Source organism: Sylvia atricapilla, chromosome 3, assembly GCF_009819655.1.
Source record: "Sylvia atricapilla isolate bSylAtr1 chromosome 3, bSylAtr1.pri, whole genome shotgun sequence".
NCBI lineage: Eukaryota > Metazoa > Chordata > Aves > Passeriformes > Sylviidae > Sylvia > Sylvia atricapilla.
This window is the reverse complement of record NC_089142.1, coordinates 44979660-44993377: the sequence shown is the minus strand read 5'-3', so window position 1 is coordinate 44993377 and position 13718 is coordinate 44979660. Positions and strand designations below refer to the sequence as shown.

The window sequence follows — 13718 nt, the reverse complement described above, 5'->3', positions numbered from 1 at the left end:
AGGAAATAAATTGGCTTTTAGAGGCTTTATTTACTATTTGAAAACTATAATGTAAGTGTTGTTGCTCTAGTCTGTCAACAAACTTGATGAAAAAACCAGTTACTATCTTGTATTTTATAAAAACCTTTTAACCATACTTAGTTAAGAATTTAATGGGATACTTAAATGCAAAATTCAATTCCTTTAAAATAGACAACTTCGATCAAGGAAGTTGTCTTCCAACTTCTAAAAAGGAGTGGAAAAGGCATTTACTTGCCAAGTTCAGACTTCTGTTTCTACCGCAGCTTTTTGATATTCTTGACTTTTAAATAGACTGCAGTCTTTCCCATGCTCTAGGTGCTTGGAATTGAATGTTTTTAGCTACTGTTGACTGAGGATTGTTAGCCAGTAACTCTCAATGTGAGGCTGATTGCTTTAAGACTGGCTTGGATACCTCTGTGTCCAATGTTCCTTAACATTGTACTTTTACAAAAAAGTTTTGCATAGTGACTTGTTTGTGGTTGTTCTCTCTTTTTTTAATAGCCACATAAATGTCAAGAAGCTGGCACGCAAGGCAGCATAGCAGGGTTGTAGGATAACTGTGTCCAGTACCTTTCTGTCATTCTTGTACCCAGATACCTTCTTAACTTAAACTCTCTCTTGGCCAGTATTCTTATGATTCCTCTATACTCAGACCTGGGTTTGTGCCATCTATCCCATACATGCTGGTTACTTATTACCGGGCAGGCCTGTCAGTGCCTGAGGATGTAGTGTCACTCTCTTGGGAAACTTGTGGCTGCTAAGGCTTTTTCAAAACAAAGGATCATTTGTTGATATGCAGAGCAACAATTCAGAGTCAAGAATATTGAGCCAAAAATCTAAATGTGTGTTTTGTTTTATGTGAACCTCTGTCTTGTTATGAGGCAGAGCAGGCAGTTGTGGGTTGGCTTTTTTCATCAGTGAGTACCCATGCAGAGAGCTAGTCTGTTTTTAGGACTTCATAAATAGGGCTGCCATCACCCACACACATTCCTGTCCCTTCTACCCCTGCCATCCCCTCCCCTCCTAGAAGGTGGCATAGACAAGGGAAAAAAGGAATTTGGTCATTTGGGGCTTCTGGTAGCTGGTTACAGTCTGTAAAATGATGGCTGCATGCATACGCACAAGTGTCTGATGTTTTTGGAGCAGGTTCAGACGTGTTACACAAATGATACTTAGGAGATCACTGGCAGTACCCGCTGAACTAAGATGGTTTTGGATGCACTGCAGTTACGTTTCATGTTTTTTGCAAAATTTGTTGATTTAATATCATTTATGCTGCCCACCTGGGCTGTGCCTACATTGCCATGCAGAAACATGCTAACCCTATCCTGTAATTTCTTTTATGGAGTTTCTCCCTGAGAACCAGCTCCCCAGCTTGCCTCTAACTAATTTCTTCTTCCCTCTGCTTTCAGAGTGTTTGAGGTTCAGAGCCGTTAGGAGAATTTGTCCAGTTGCTGTATCATGAGAAACCGGGCAAAGTCCTTCACTCCTAACATACTTGCTGTACAGGGGTTATCTTTCTTTCCTGTTCAGGTCAGCTTAGGTGTGGTCAGATGATTAATTTTGGTACAAGACCATTTCCCTCAGCCAGGGCAATGTGTTGCCAGAAACAACCTGAAATCTCAAGTGACTCCAGTTTAAAACATTCCCTCCCAGCAATGTCTTGACTGTATTTCAACAAAATAATTAGAGCAGGACAGCTATTAAGAAAGTGCCTGTCTGTGTATGTGTAATGCTGCATTATCTCTATAGCCGTGAGAAAGAATTCGTTGTAGAAAATGCAGCCCTTGCACATGGAAGAAAGAATATAGAATATATTGCAGTGTGAATTCAGGTATACAGGGTTTTATTTCTATATTCTTTCAGAGCAAAGAATCAGCCTCTTGTTGTTACATGAGGGGACTTAGGGAGCTCTCTCATTTGCCACAATTGAATAATTGAATCTCCCTTTCTGGATCCTGGTTAGTCCAAGTTTTCTACACTTCAGCTGCTGGCTGTAGATATGCAAACACCTTGCCTTAGCAATATGACTCCTACTAGGCTTAAGTTTAAATCTCTCTGATTCCCTAGCCCAAAATCCGAATTCTGCCCTGCTGGTCATTGCTGGTGCAAATCCTAGCTAATTTGCTGATCCTGACTCTGGTTTCTCTGTGAACCCCTGGTCTAGGCTCACCAAAATGATTTCTCTTGGACTCATCTCAGTCTTGTATGTTTTAGCCATTGTGCAGTGATCCTTGACATCTCCAGACCTATGCTTTGCCAGGTAATTCCTTATTTGCTGCAGCTCTGAAGAGTTGGCCCCTGGCCCTTGTTTGCTAGAATCCAAATTTGGTTTAGTCTCACCTTACCAGCTTCAGAGGAGTATGATGGGACATGCAAATTTCTTTGAAGTCACATTTCACATTAAGGTTTAATTTGTTACTTGAATGAAATTTACATTTGCATAAATAATAAAATGAATTATTTTTTGTGATAATCTCTCTCAAGAGAAGGACTTCTTAGGAGGATGACAGACGCACCCTGATAAAGTCATCCTCTGTGCTGTTGTCAGTAATATAGGCAAGTTAGAAAATGAACCAGAGTCTTTTGCTAACATTTTAGTTTAGAGGCTTCAATGATCATTGTTGCCTCTTCATCAGTAGTAAAAATGTGGTCCAGTTCTGCCTGAGTTTTCTGCTCTGTTTTGCTGATTTGGAATCCTTGCTGAGTGTCCAGAGGGAACTTGTCACGCTGATGAGGAGCAGAGGGACAGGTATGGATTTGTAACTTTACTGACAAAATGAGAAGATGTTTGAACACTTCTAGCTTCATATCCAGATTTATCAGCTCCTGTTTTAATCCTTAGTAAAATTGTGTATGTTTAGTATGGTACATGTGCATTTTCATTTACTTACTTGTACTTTATGTACTTACTTTACATTTGAAAATTGCTATTAATCAGGCTTCAATGGTAGCTTGATTACAAGATACTGATTCTGATAAGGAAATCTGAGAGCATTGTGTCTCCTACAGCACATCTGCTGTATGTATTTTGTGTGTGGTTTCACCATGTGTGAGTCCGAGGGGCTACACAGTTGGTGCTGGCCTTTTCCAGGACTTTGGCAGAATCTATCATGGGTTTAAAATGCTGTATAGGAAGTGGGTGGGTAGGCAGTGGTAGATGCCCTTTCCTCTCTCACAACAGCAAGTGATTGATTTAAAATTATGATTGTAACAAACAGTGGATTTAAGGCTAAGTTCCAATACTGTGGTTAACTTAAAAAAAAAAAAATATATATATATATACACGTTACAGTATTTGAACAGAAAGTGCTAGCATTGGTTTCAAGCCTGTTTTGACTTAGTTGCCCTAGAAAATATGCTGTTTGAGAAGCTAGACGGAGGAAGGTATTAACAGTTGCATGGTTTAGATGAGACTGTTGCAGACAGCAGTGTTAAAAAGTCCAGAGTATGTGGGTTTATTCAGATCCTGAGCAGCTCAGTTGCAGAAATCTGCTGTGACTTTACAGTTGTCCTGCGGGGACCCAAAGCCTTTTGTGGCCAGTGGAAAAGTGCCAAGGTGGCAGTGGCAGTAGGAGGATGATGGTCCTGCAGGAGCTTGGTGCCAGGCCAGTTTGTCCCAGGGCCCTTGAGGAGCTCTCCAAGCTCTGAAGTTACTCAGGATTTAGAAGGATGCAGAAGTTGTGCTGTGTTAAACAGGCGCACGTGTACCATGTCCTTGAAGCACGTGTTGGCAGGGGCACTGCAGTTTGCTGGGCTCATCAGAGCGGGTGTTGGCTGGCCCTGGTCACAGGGCAGGGGTGGCTTCTGCTCCCTGCTGTGTACCCCAGCGATGTCAGTGACCTCTTAACTCACTGTAAGAGGAAGAAACGGTATATTGCTGCAAGTGGCTACATAGTAAGACCCACTGTAGGAAATTATATGGATTCCTGACTAGGAGACAGGCCAGATCTTTTAGGGTTTGTATCAGCAGGAAAGCAGTGCTTTTCTCAGCTCTTCTGATTTAGAAAGCAAAGGCCAAAAAAAATCGTTTGTTTCAAAAATCGTAGCCATATCCTCTGAAAATGGGAAGAATGAAGGTCACAGTGCTGTCTGAATTTAAGCGTAACACCAATAAAAATTGCCAAAAATGACAGGAAATACATGATTCGTCTGGGTATTTTTTTATGGTTCTCCTCATGCAGAGGTCTTAATGGGTTTGTCTCTGAGTACAAAAGCCAAAAGAAACATCTGATATGAAAATGACAGATGTGGTGTTATCTCCTTAACTTACAGCAATCGGTTGTTGAATAGTACCTAGAGGATGATCTGTTTTCTTAATGACTATCATTAAATCAATGATGTGGGTTACTCTTCTATGATGATGCTGTTTACTTTTATACTTAACTTTTTGCCAAGATACTGTTCTAAGAGAGCTGATAAATCCTATATGATAGTATTTACTTGGCTCCATATATTGGTAAATAAGGAGAGAGATTCAGTAGAGGAACTGGCAACCCTCCTGACAAGATAGGTCATTATAGCCAATACAAGGGGAATACAGCTTTATGGTTATTTGGATTTTTTTCCTAATAAAAACACTGTGATGTTTTTCCAAAATTAACAGACTCCAAAAAACAATGTATATTATGTGGGACACAGCTAGACTGTGAAAACTGAAAATAAAAGAACTGTTTTTTCTCTTTTTTTGTCCCCTGGCTGCTGCTCTTAGGTACTCTGAGCATGTGTGCCTAAGTGAGCATTTCTGCCTGCAAGTGGCAAGTGCAAGAAGAAGGCCCCAAAACAGTTCCCTACAGTGCAGTTACTGACAGAAGGGTTCCTGAATCTCTAGTAGTAATTCACATTATTAGTTTAGTACTATTTAGCTTCATTGGTCTCATTGTAAAATCAAACTACTGATAAATAGCTGGGTCTTGAGGTACACTAAATGGCATGACATTTTGTCATATTCCATTCTTGCTACTTGTGGTTTTGTGGGGGAAACCATCGAATTCATTTAAAAAGCAAAAACAAAACACACCAAAAAAAAAAAAAAAAAAAAAAAAAAAAAAAAAAAAAAAAAAAAAGAGGTAGTTTTTGAATGCAGTGTGAATATATATGATTAAGGGTTGACTTGACTTCTTGACAAAGCATTTTATAGATTTTTAGTATGTTCCTTGGTGAAGGCTCTGCAAAAGTTACCTTTTTGTATGTTGTAACTGTAGAATCAAGTCAGGCATGAGCCTCAGGTCAGAGTAAGAAGCAATCTTCTAGAAACACACTTGAGCCCATAGGAGTCAAGATGGCAAAAAGCTTCTGGTAAGATGCACTTCTAGGTTACATGTTTGTATGCTCCAGAATATGAGAGCAGGTTTTAGATGCAACTTTTTTACAGGACACTTGCACAGCATTTCCTGCACACTTGCTGTAACCTCAGAGCAGTGCAGCTCTGGGTCACTTGCTGCCATGGTCTCAGCCAGTTCCAGTAAGCCAAGTGTAACACTCCAGTACTCCTAAAGGCCTTTTCTTTTTCCCCATGTATTTGCTGTTGTGTCTTATTTCTGTCTGAAGCTAGCAATGAGATGCATTTTGCTGATTTTTCTTCTATTTTCATATAGAGACTATTTCTGAGGTTAAATGCAGTTAAAAGAAACCAAAATAGAAGCTATCAACTCATAGAGATGATTCAGCTGGCCTTCTCTTGCTTTGAAGACATATGTTTGCATTGTGTAAAATGTTTGTTGGCAGTTGATTGCTCAGTGAGTGATAGGGACATTTCCATCCATGCAGGACAGGCCCTCCAAGAGCATCTTTACATGATAGTGGTGAGGCAGGGTCAGACAGCATTCCAGGCAGCATAGCAAGTAAGGTACTGAAGTGTCTCATTGCTCTTCACTGAATCAGTCATGAGGATTAGGAGTTGCAGGAAGTTCCCAAGGGTGAATTTTCACTCAGTGGACACATGATATTCATCCCTTTTCAGTATTCATCTTGGGGAGAAGGGACACCAGTATAAGATGGTAGAATGTATACCAGCTCCAAGGAACTGTGAAGTATGTTTGGCATTGGTGTGACCCAGCAGTTTGCTACTAAAGGAAAGAGAGGTGACCTATTTAGACCAAACCAGTTCTAGACAGCTGTGAGCTAAGTTTTATTTTTCTTGTCTGAACTCCAAATACACTCTTTTATTAAGGTTAAACTAGTTTTGTTTAACCTTAATGCTTATTTATTAGTAGAGACTGCAGTGTGGCTGGCAGGCCGCAGATGTTCCATTCCCCAGGGAGTGGTGACAATCTGCAGCTGAATGGCCAATCCCCTCCCTATAGACCCTCTAGCCATCAAAAGTTCAGAAGTTACCTATGAGATACCAAGGTCAGCTTTGAAACCTGTTGCGACAGACTTTGATTTTGGAGAGCTGGGCCTGAGGGGACTTGTTAAACCTGAGGATTCTTCTGTGGTGCGTGAGTCTGGAGCCATCTCAGAACAGCAGCAGAAGAACTCACAGCAGCCAGACAAACAACTTCTGTAGTTCAGCTGCTCTCTATCAGGCTAGGAAGAGCTGCATACCCTCATAAAAAAGGGGAAGGATAATCTGGTAAGACACTCTTTCAATCTTCTAAGCTTTAGATATGCATCTTTAATCTACCTATTTGCAGTAGTCTTAGAAACCATACTTCTGTTTTCATGTCCTCGCCAAAGCATGAATAATCTCAAGATCTAAACTTCTTATAGCTCCCTAAATTAAACTTTGTACTTCTGCTACCTAATAACTGCAGAACAGAATGTTAAATTTGGACAAGCCATGCTAACATTAAAAACAAAACAACTTGTGGTTTAGAGGTGGGAGTGAGCTGTAGAAATCTTAAAGGCAGAAAATACCAGAAGGAGGACTCCTTGGGGGCAATAAGAGTCCTAAGTGATGAACCAAATAGTTCAGGAAACAAAATCAGTGGAGTTCTTGCAGCTTGGTGAGTTAAAGTCAATTGTGAGAACAGCTCAGGTGAAGAAAAGGAGTCTCACAGCCTCCTCCAGCTCTGAGAGAAAAGATGGTGTCTTTGGTGGGAAATATGGTGGGCTAGGAATGATCTGATTTATAATTGCTCGCAAACCAGCATGATCACTTGCAATTCATTTGCCCATTTGCTGAAGATGTGGCCATTAAAAAAGCAGTATTTAAGCAGGGTCTAGAAATAGAAAAACAGCATTTCAAGGAGAGATAAGGTTTGAAGAAAAGACAATAAATCTAATGTATGAATAGGGTAAAATGTTCAGCCTTAGCTAACCTTACAGTCCTAAAGACTACAAAAGGAAATCTTCTGGCCAATTGTAAGCTCTCCATTCTAATAAACAACTTGTTTTTGTTATTATTATAAAAGTGTCAGGCACAGTGACATTCCTAAAGGGTTGGTCCTTTTTGACACATACAGCAAGAATTTAGATTGTATGAAGGATACAGTTTATTCTCCTCCCTAGAACTGTGTACCAATTCTAATATTAGAATGATTTTTTGAAGCCTGGCAATCAGATTAAGGTTAAATCAAGAGGAATGCTTTCAAATACTTGCCTTATTTTTTTTTACTTGCATGCTACAATGGTTCTTCTATTTAATTTAAATTCTTTCATCACTGTAATGAATGGTTTGATTGCTGTGCCATATTGTGTTATCATGATAAAGATTTTTGCTGTTTGAGAAATAGCAAATGTATAATCAAGGGATATAAGAGATTAATAGACAGATATGAAATTTGTTATGAAAAGGGTAGTGGCTGTGGACAGCAAGGAATGAGAGGAATCCACAGGGAAATGTTCATAGTAGCCAGTGTGGGGCTGCTTAGTGGTTGCAGAAACACCTGGTGACTTCATTAAGGCACCATATTAGGTGGAGCTAAAACTAATACAAATCAGCTTAGAGCCCCAAAGAATTATCTGGTTTTACTTGTAAATGTTCCTGGGAAAGAATCATCTGATCATCCTCTGAGATACTAATTTGATGTCCAGGGCATTGCAGTAACAGGCATTTCAAGGACTCCTGTCTGGATGCCTTTTCTGTGGAAAGAATTTAAGATCTAGGTTTGCCAGTTCTTTGGAGTCATCTGTTTGTGCTGAACTTAACTCAAAAAGTTGCCCTATTGGACTGAAATGGAACTGTTTCAACTTATAGCAGCAAAGTGCAGACATTTTTGTTTGCAGGATCAGGCTGGTTGGTCTCATTTTAGCTTCCCCAGCACTTTTCTTTAAATGTAGCAATAAGGAAAAATTGCCTTTCTGATAACTTAGAGTGCACAGATGTTAACTGCCAACTTCTGTGGATGTGCTTGCTATGAAGAAATATGCTTCCATGCTTTAGGTGGTGTTTACTTTGAGTATATCTCATGCACTCTTTCTGGGTGAAAGGAACTCACTATCTATCGATATTTTCATGTTAAACATCTGTCGTTGTGTTTTCCCATAGGAGCATTTCACTAGATCTCTGTTTTCTTGCATCAATACATGGTCAAACACACTGTTGTGTTTCCCCAGGGGAACTCTCCAGTTATGCAAACCAAACCATGGATCTGTCCCCATGTTCCCTGGCTGTGCTGTGGTCTGCACTCAGCAGTACCCAAGTGAGCTCTGTGCCGTATTCTATTACGAAATTGTTCGTGTAATTGGTCACACTAGCTGACAAATAAGAATAATTTCAGTCTGCAATTGAGTACTGATTTATAGACGAGCAGGGGGGTCAGGTTTGTGGGGGCTCTTTAGTTTGGAGGAGTTGCTCTTTGGAAATACTTGTGTGAGGGCTGGGGTGGAGAAAGGGCTTGCAGCAAACTGGGGTGATGGGATTCTGCTAAGGCAGAGGCATACCTGGGGCCTGAGCAAGGCTTGTGTACTCTAGCCATATGGGAGAGCTTTTAAGTCCATTATTACTTGTTTGCTGTGGCTGTGCAACTTCCTCTTCCCCTTTGTACACAGTTTTTCTGACATGCTGTCACTGCCTCCATCTCTCCTGACAGACAAAAGCGAAGAACACGATAGTTTCCTATCTTCTGTTGTTGAGTTGGTTGTTTAAAGAATTTCCCTTGGATGATGCCAGAAAAGAATCTGTATCTGCCAAGGTTCTTTGTATAGGAACAACTGTTAATATTAACAGGCTTCCTCACAAATACCCAGGCAGTACAAACGACCACAGTGGACAAAACCCCCACCCCTTCTTCCAAGGGTATTAAGAAATTCATTGAAGGGGATGACCATTCGTCTGTTATCCAGGGAGACTTCTTATGGTGAGGCATCTTCTTGCCTTTCAGCTTTCAGGTAATTACTCTCCCTTTCAATAGTCTTTCTGAGCACAAGCCAGTTCTTTGCCTGTGTTGAAAGAGGAGCCTGCCACCTTTTTGTTATACCTTGGCCTGAAGTAAGGAAGTAAGCAGTGGGAATTAAACACTGTTCTTCATCAGTTTATTTTATTAGCTCACAAAACGTCTTCCTTGCTAGTATTGCATTATTCTTTCTCCGTGCTTCTGTTGAGCATTTTATTAAGTCCAAGTAGGTAAGGACTCACAGTTTCTTCTGGAGAAACTTAACAGCTTCAAGCCAAGGCCCCAAATAAGGATGGGGCTGTGGTACTTGGGCATCTCTAGGTAATTTAACCTTACAACTCCTGCTAAGCCTTCAGCAGAGTATCCCCTGGTTCTCCAGCATTAATTGCATGTCCCAGAGGTGTGGTGGTATTTGAAAACTGAAGAGGAAAGAAAGCCTTTAAGGCTCAACAATTAGAGATGTGCAGAACTGCTGCCTTGCGTCATGCTGCCATGTTCCCCTGACAGCACTGTCCTCAGTGTTTTCTGCATTTAGCTACTAGGTTTGGTAACAGGAACAGTCTGTGAGCGATTTTGCAGTGTTCAGTTTTACATTCAACAGAAGTGTAAAGTTCAGTGTCATGGAATTTCCCTGCCTGTTTGTTAAGATAACTTGGTACAGCTCAAAACCGCACAGCCTGAATTGTAGGCAGAAGCCTTCCTCCCCCAGGTGAGTATGTTTAGGGGTTCAAAGCTGTCCTGGCCCTTCTCCCATGAAAACTGCAATAGAAGATCTCTTCTTAGGGTCTACCATATTTTATTTTAATTCAAATTATTGGACGGAAAACTGTCTAACAAAATGTAGCTTTATAGGTCTTATATTGCTGTGAAAGAGAAAAGAAGTAAAAATCACGTGGGCCAGCTCAGAGACTTGTTTCTTTTGAAATAATTGATGACATAAAATCCCAGACCGAAAGAAGTGGGAGATGCAAGGCATCTGGCACAGTTTACAGCCCTGGGGGGTCGGCAGGCGCAGCACAGCCTGCTGCAAACAAAGGCCGAGTGTTTTGCTGATACGATTGCAAAACATATGTTTGCCCAGGATTGTTATGATCTTGGGAATAGGCAGGAGGCCAGATTTCTGCAGCAGCAGCATACTTAGTCACACAAATATCTGCAAAATGTGAACCTCCTGCGATTTCTCGGTTTAAAAGCCGTAATTATTTTGTCGCTTAAAAAGAAGGTAGAAACTCTTGCATAAGGAACCAGGAGAGGGGGGCGGGAAGCATTGTCCAAGGAGCGTCTCTGTGCCGGGGAAGAGAGCGGAGGGCAGCCAAGGGGTCCGGGGCTCGAGGCTGTCCTGCCGGGCCGTGGTTGCACTGGACGGGGGGCCCGGGGCGTGTGACGCCGCTCGGGCACAGGGAGCAGCCGCCGGAGCCCGGCGAGACAGCGGCCGGCCGCCGCTCCGCCCTGCGCCGGGCGGGCGGGACGGGGCTGGGACCGCCCCGGCGGTGTGGGGCAGAGCCCAGCGGGGCTGCCCGAGCGGAGCCGGCCCGGCCCCACAGCGCTGTCCGGACGGTGGCGAGCCCGGGCCGGCAGCACCAGGTACTCGCGGGGGGCCGGGGGTGCCTTCGGGGCGCGGGTCTCTCCCCGGCCGCGTCCCCCAGAGAAATCCCTGCTGCAAGGAGGGGCGGGGGTCGGGGCTGCCCCCTGCGGATCGTCCGCGGGGCTGCGGAGGCAGGAGCGGCGTTTCCCTGCGGGCTCCTTGCTGGCTGGGTGTCGTTCGGGCTTTCGCAGGTCCTGTTCAGCCGCTGTCTGCGGTGACAGTGCGGGATAAGCAGCCGCTGCCACCGGTGACAGTGCAGATGCTGTCGCTATCCGCGACGCCCCTGGTCCCAGGAGGGCTGTGTTCCGCTGGGGTGTGTGGTAACCGGGTGCCTCTGCAGAGTTCTCGGGCTCGTCCAGGTGGTTTTTCCCTCGGAACTGCCCGGCGTTTACGTCGTTCTCGCATAGATTTGGATTATCATTTTGAAACAGTAAGGCTGCTTTTGTGTTTCTCATGGAGAAGAGCGGGCTGTAATTATAAACAAATGCAAGTCAAGGGCGTTATTTTGGGCAGGAATAAACCCGCTGATTTGGATTTCTCGTGTAAATTTCTTAGTGTTACCACGTTAAGATTCTTCTTTTAAAGGAAATTTTTAAATCCTTAGAACTGATGTAGGTCGCCGCAGAACTTTGTTTTGTTTTTTTCTGATTTAGAGTAATCCAGTACTTCATGGATACGTATGGATACGTGTATATGGATATATGCTTTGCTTTGACGTAATCCAGCAGTACAGTCTACGTAATGCAAAAGGTTCCTGTCATATTTAGACTGTTTCCTTCTGTGTCACCGATTTATTGGTATTGAAGTAGTGTTTAAAGCAGGGAGATCGCGGGCATTCATTTGAAATCCTTTGCCCTTTAATGCTTTCTGTTTCATTACAAAAGTGCCGTGTAAAAAAAAAAGCAAGGCACTAATCATTGAAACTCAGCCTCAGTTTCAGTGAGCTCATATCAAAAGTAAATTGGGTTGTGGAGTCTAGGCAGTTGTGTCACAAAACCACTTCAGGAAGAGCTGTTAATGCTGAAGAAGAGTAGGTAGCACATTGGCAGGCACCTTGAGACTGCGGCAGCTGGACCTGCTTGTACCACTCAGTTGCAGAAAATGACCAGAGAAGAGGTGCTAGAGATGGAGACAGAGGAGTCTGGGCTTTGCTTTTATTCCTGCCATTGTGAACAAGGAGTGTGATCTTAGACACGCTCTCACTTGCCTTGATTTCTGTCTTGAATCAAGTCACATAAACTAGATGGGGATGTTTTTGAAATCAGATATTTCAAAGGACCTTTAGACATTCAGAGAAGTGATAATGAAATTAAAGTAATTTATGTCTTTAAATTCATGTAAGAACAACATATTCTATATGAAAGAGGAGCAGTTCAGCATTTGCCATGCTCTAATTCCAGTGAAGAGTGGTAGGCCTGTGTAACAAAGTGCTTTGTAACAGAGGGGGAGTACTTGCTCTCACTTCTTTGAATCTGTACAAGTAGAGACATGTCTGTTACTTCAGCTGAATGACAGTCTGACATACCCAGCAAATGGAACCAGGGCAAAAATTTAAACTGCTAGGATAATTTTTTTTCTGTCATTTTAAGGTGAATCGTTGTTTGTTTGGGAAAGCCACAGCAATTGCAGCTACTTTGGGATTAAGTAAACAAATAAAAAAGGAAAAAACAGCTCTGCATAGCCCGGCATTTAGAAAAGATGTAGGATTTCTCTGTGTGTACAAAAAGAACTGTATTTAATCATCACTCTTTGTTCTTAATTCCCTCTTTCCTAAAAGTTTTTTGTCTGCTATGAAAAACTACAGTAGCTGCTGCAATTAGCAGAACTGAAAATGCAGTTTTTAGGCTTAGTATGTATCAGCTTGGAGACAGCTTGTCCTGTCCTGTCCAATTGTGCCAGCCGTGGTTGTTAACTTCTTAAATGTGCAAACTCCATTTGTAGTCTCAGTGTCACCACCAGTGAGGTTTTGCTCGGTGGCCTTTAAAAGGGAAGTGGAAACCAGACAGTTCACAGTGAGCACAGCAGCAGCAGCATGAAGCCTCTTAGACTGGTAAGTGCCAAGTCTCCCTTGGAAATGCTGCACAACCTTCTTGGATACTTACAAGCTTAGGGGCATTTCATCCTGTAAGCTTATAAAGCCCTAAATGGGTATTTTTAATGCCCATGCTTCAAATGCTCATCATATACTAAGCTGAATTTTCATCACTGGCATGCTAGTGGAGTTAATTCTGCTCCTTGTAGTAGAATTAGTTGAGTACTAGAGATTGTGTTGAATAGTTTTTAACTCAAAGCTCATTGTGCCTTTCTTAACCCTAAGATTGGGTAAGAAAGCCCTTAGATAACATGAAATGATGACTGGTTGTCTAGGAAAATGTTACCTCCGAAAACTTCACCTCAATCTCATTTCCTTTCTCTGGTTCATTACATTAGATGGTTTTATATTGTATTATGGGGTGTGATTTTCATATAATTTTGTTTAAACCTAGCAGCATTTAGTGCTTAATCAGGACATAGATGATTCAGATAAAGACATTAATTTAAATTTAGTTTAGTGAAGTAAATTGATAATTATAATTTTACTTCGCCTGTAGCTTGTCTATGATAAAATGTTCCCTTTGCCATTTAGAGAAGGACTAAGTAAATATGTAATAAGTAAGTCTTTCTGGTAGATACAAATGTGGTAGACTTGATAGTGTTACTGATTGTGCTTGAGGGGAGCAAAATGACTCTGTCCTAACACCAGGGAAGCAGTCTAAGTGAGCATTGTGGATTGTAGCTCATCAGTCCTGAATGACTGAAAATTAGCAGTTTGGTAACAGTCTCCACATTCACTG

At 42.1% G+C, this 13718-nt stretch overlaps 1 protein-coding gene across 4 annotated transcripts in view; it reads left to right on the top strand.

The window, feature by feature from the left end:
- Positions 1 to 13718, top strand: part of SESN1 (sestrin 1) — an 80290-nt gene that overhangs the window by 52423 nt on the left and 14149 nt on the right. Inside the window, exon 1 of one of the 4 annotated variants that reach the window (XM_066315231.1) lies at positions 10837 to 10883. The exons of 2 other annotated variants lie outside the window; for them this stretch is intronic. Coding sequence is in view for 1 of the 2 variants with exons in the window: in XM_066315230.1 (XP_066171327.1) it covers positions 12917 to 12934 (18 nt within the window). In the remaining variant the exon portion in view is untranslated. Of the gene's footprint in view, positions 1 to 10836; positions 10884 to 12915; positions 12935 to 13718 lie in introns of those variants that run through there. One more of the 4 variants, XM_066315230.1, reaches the window with a different exon arrangement.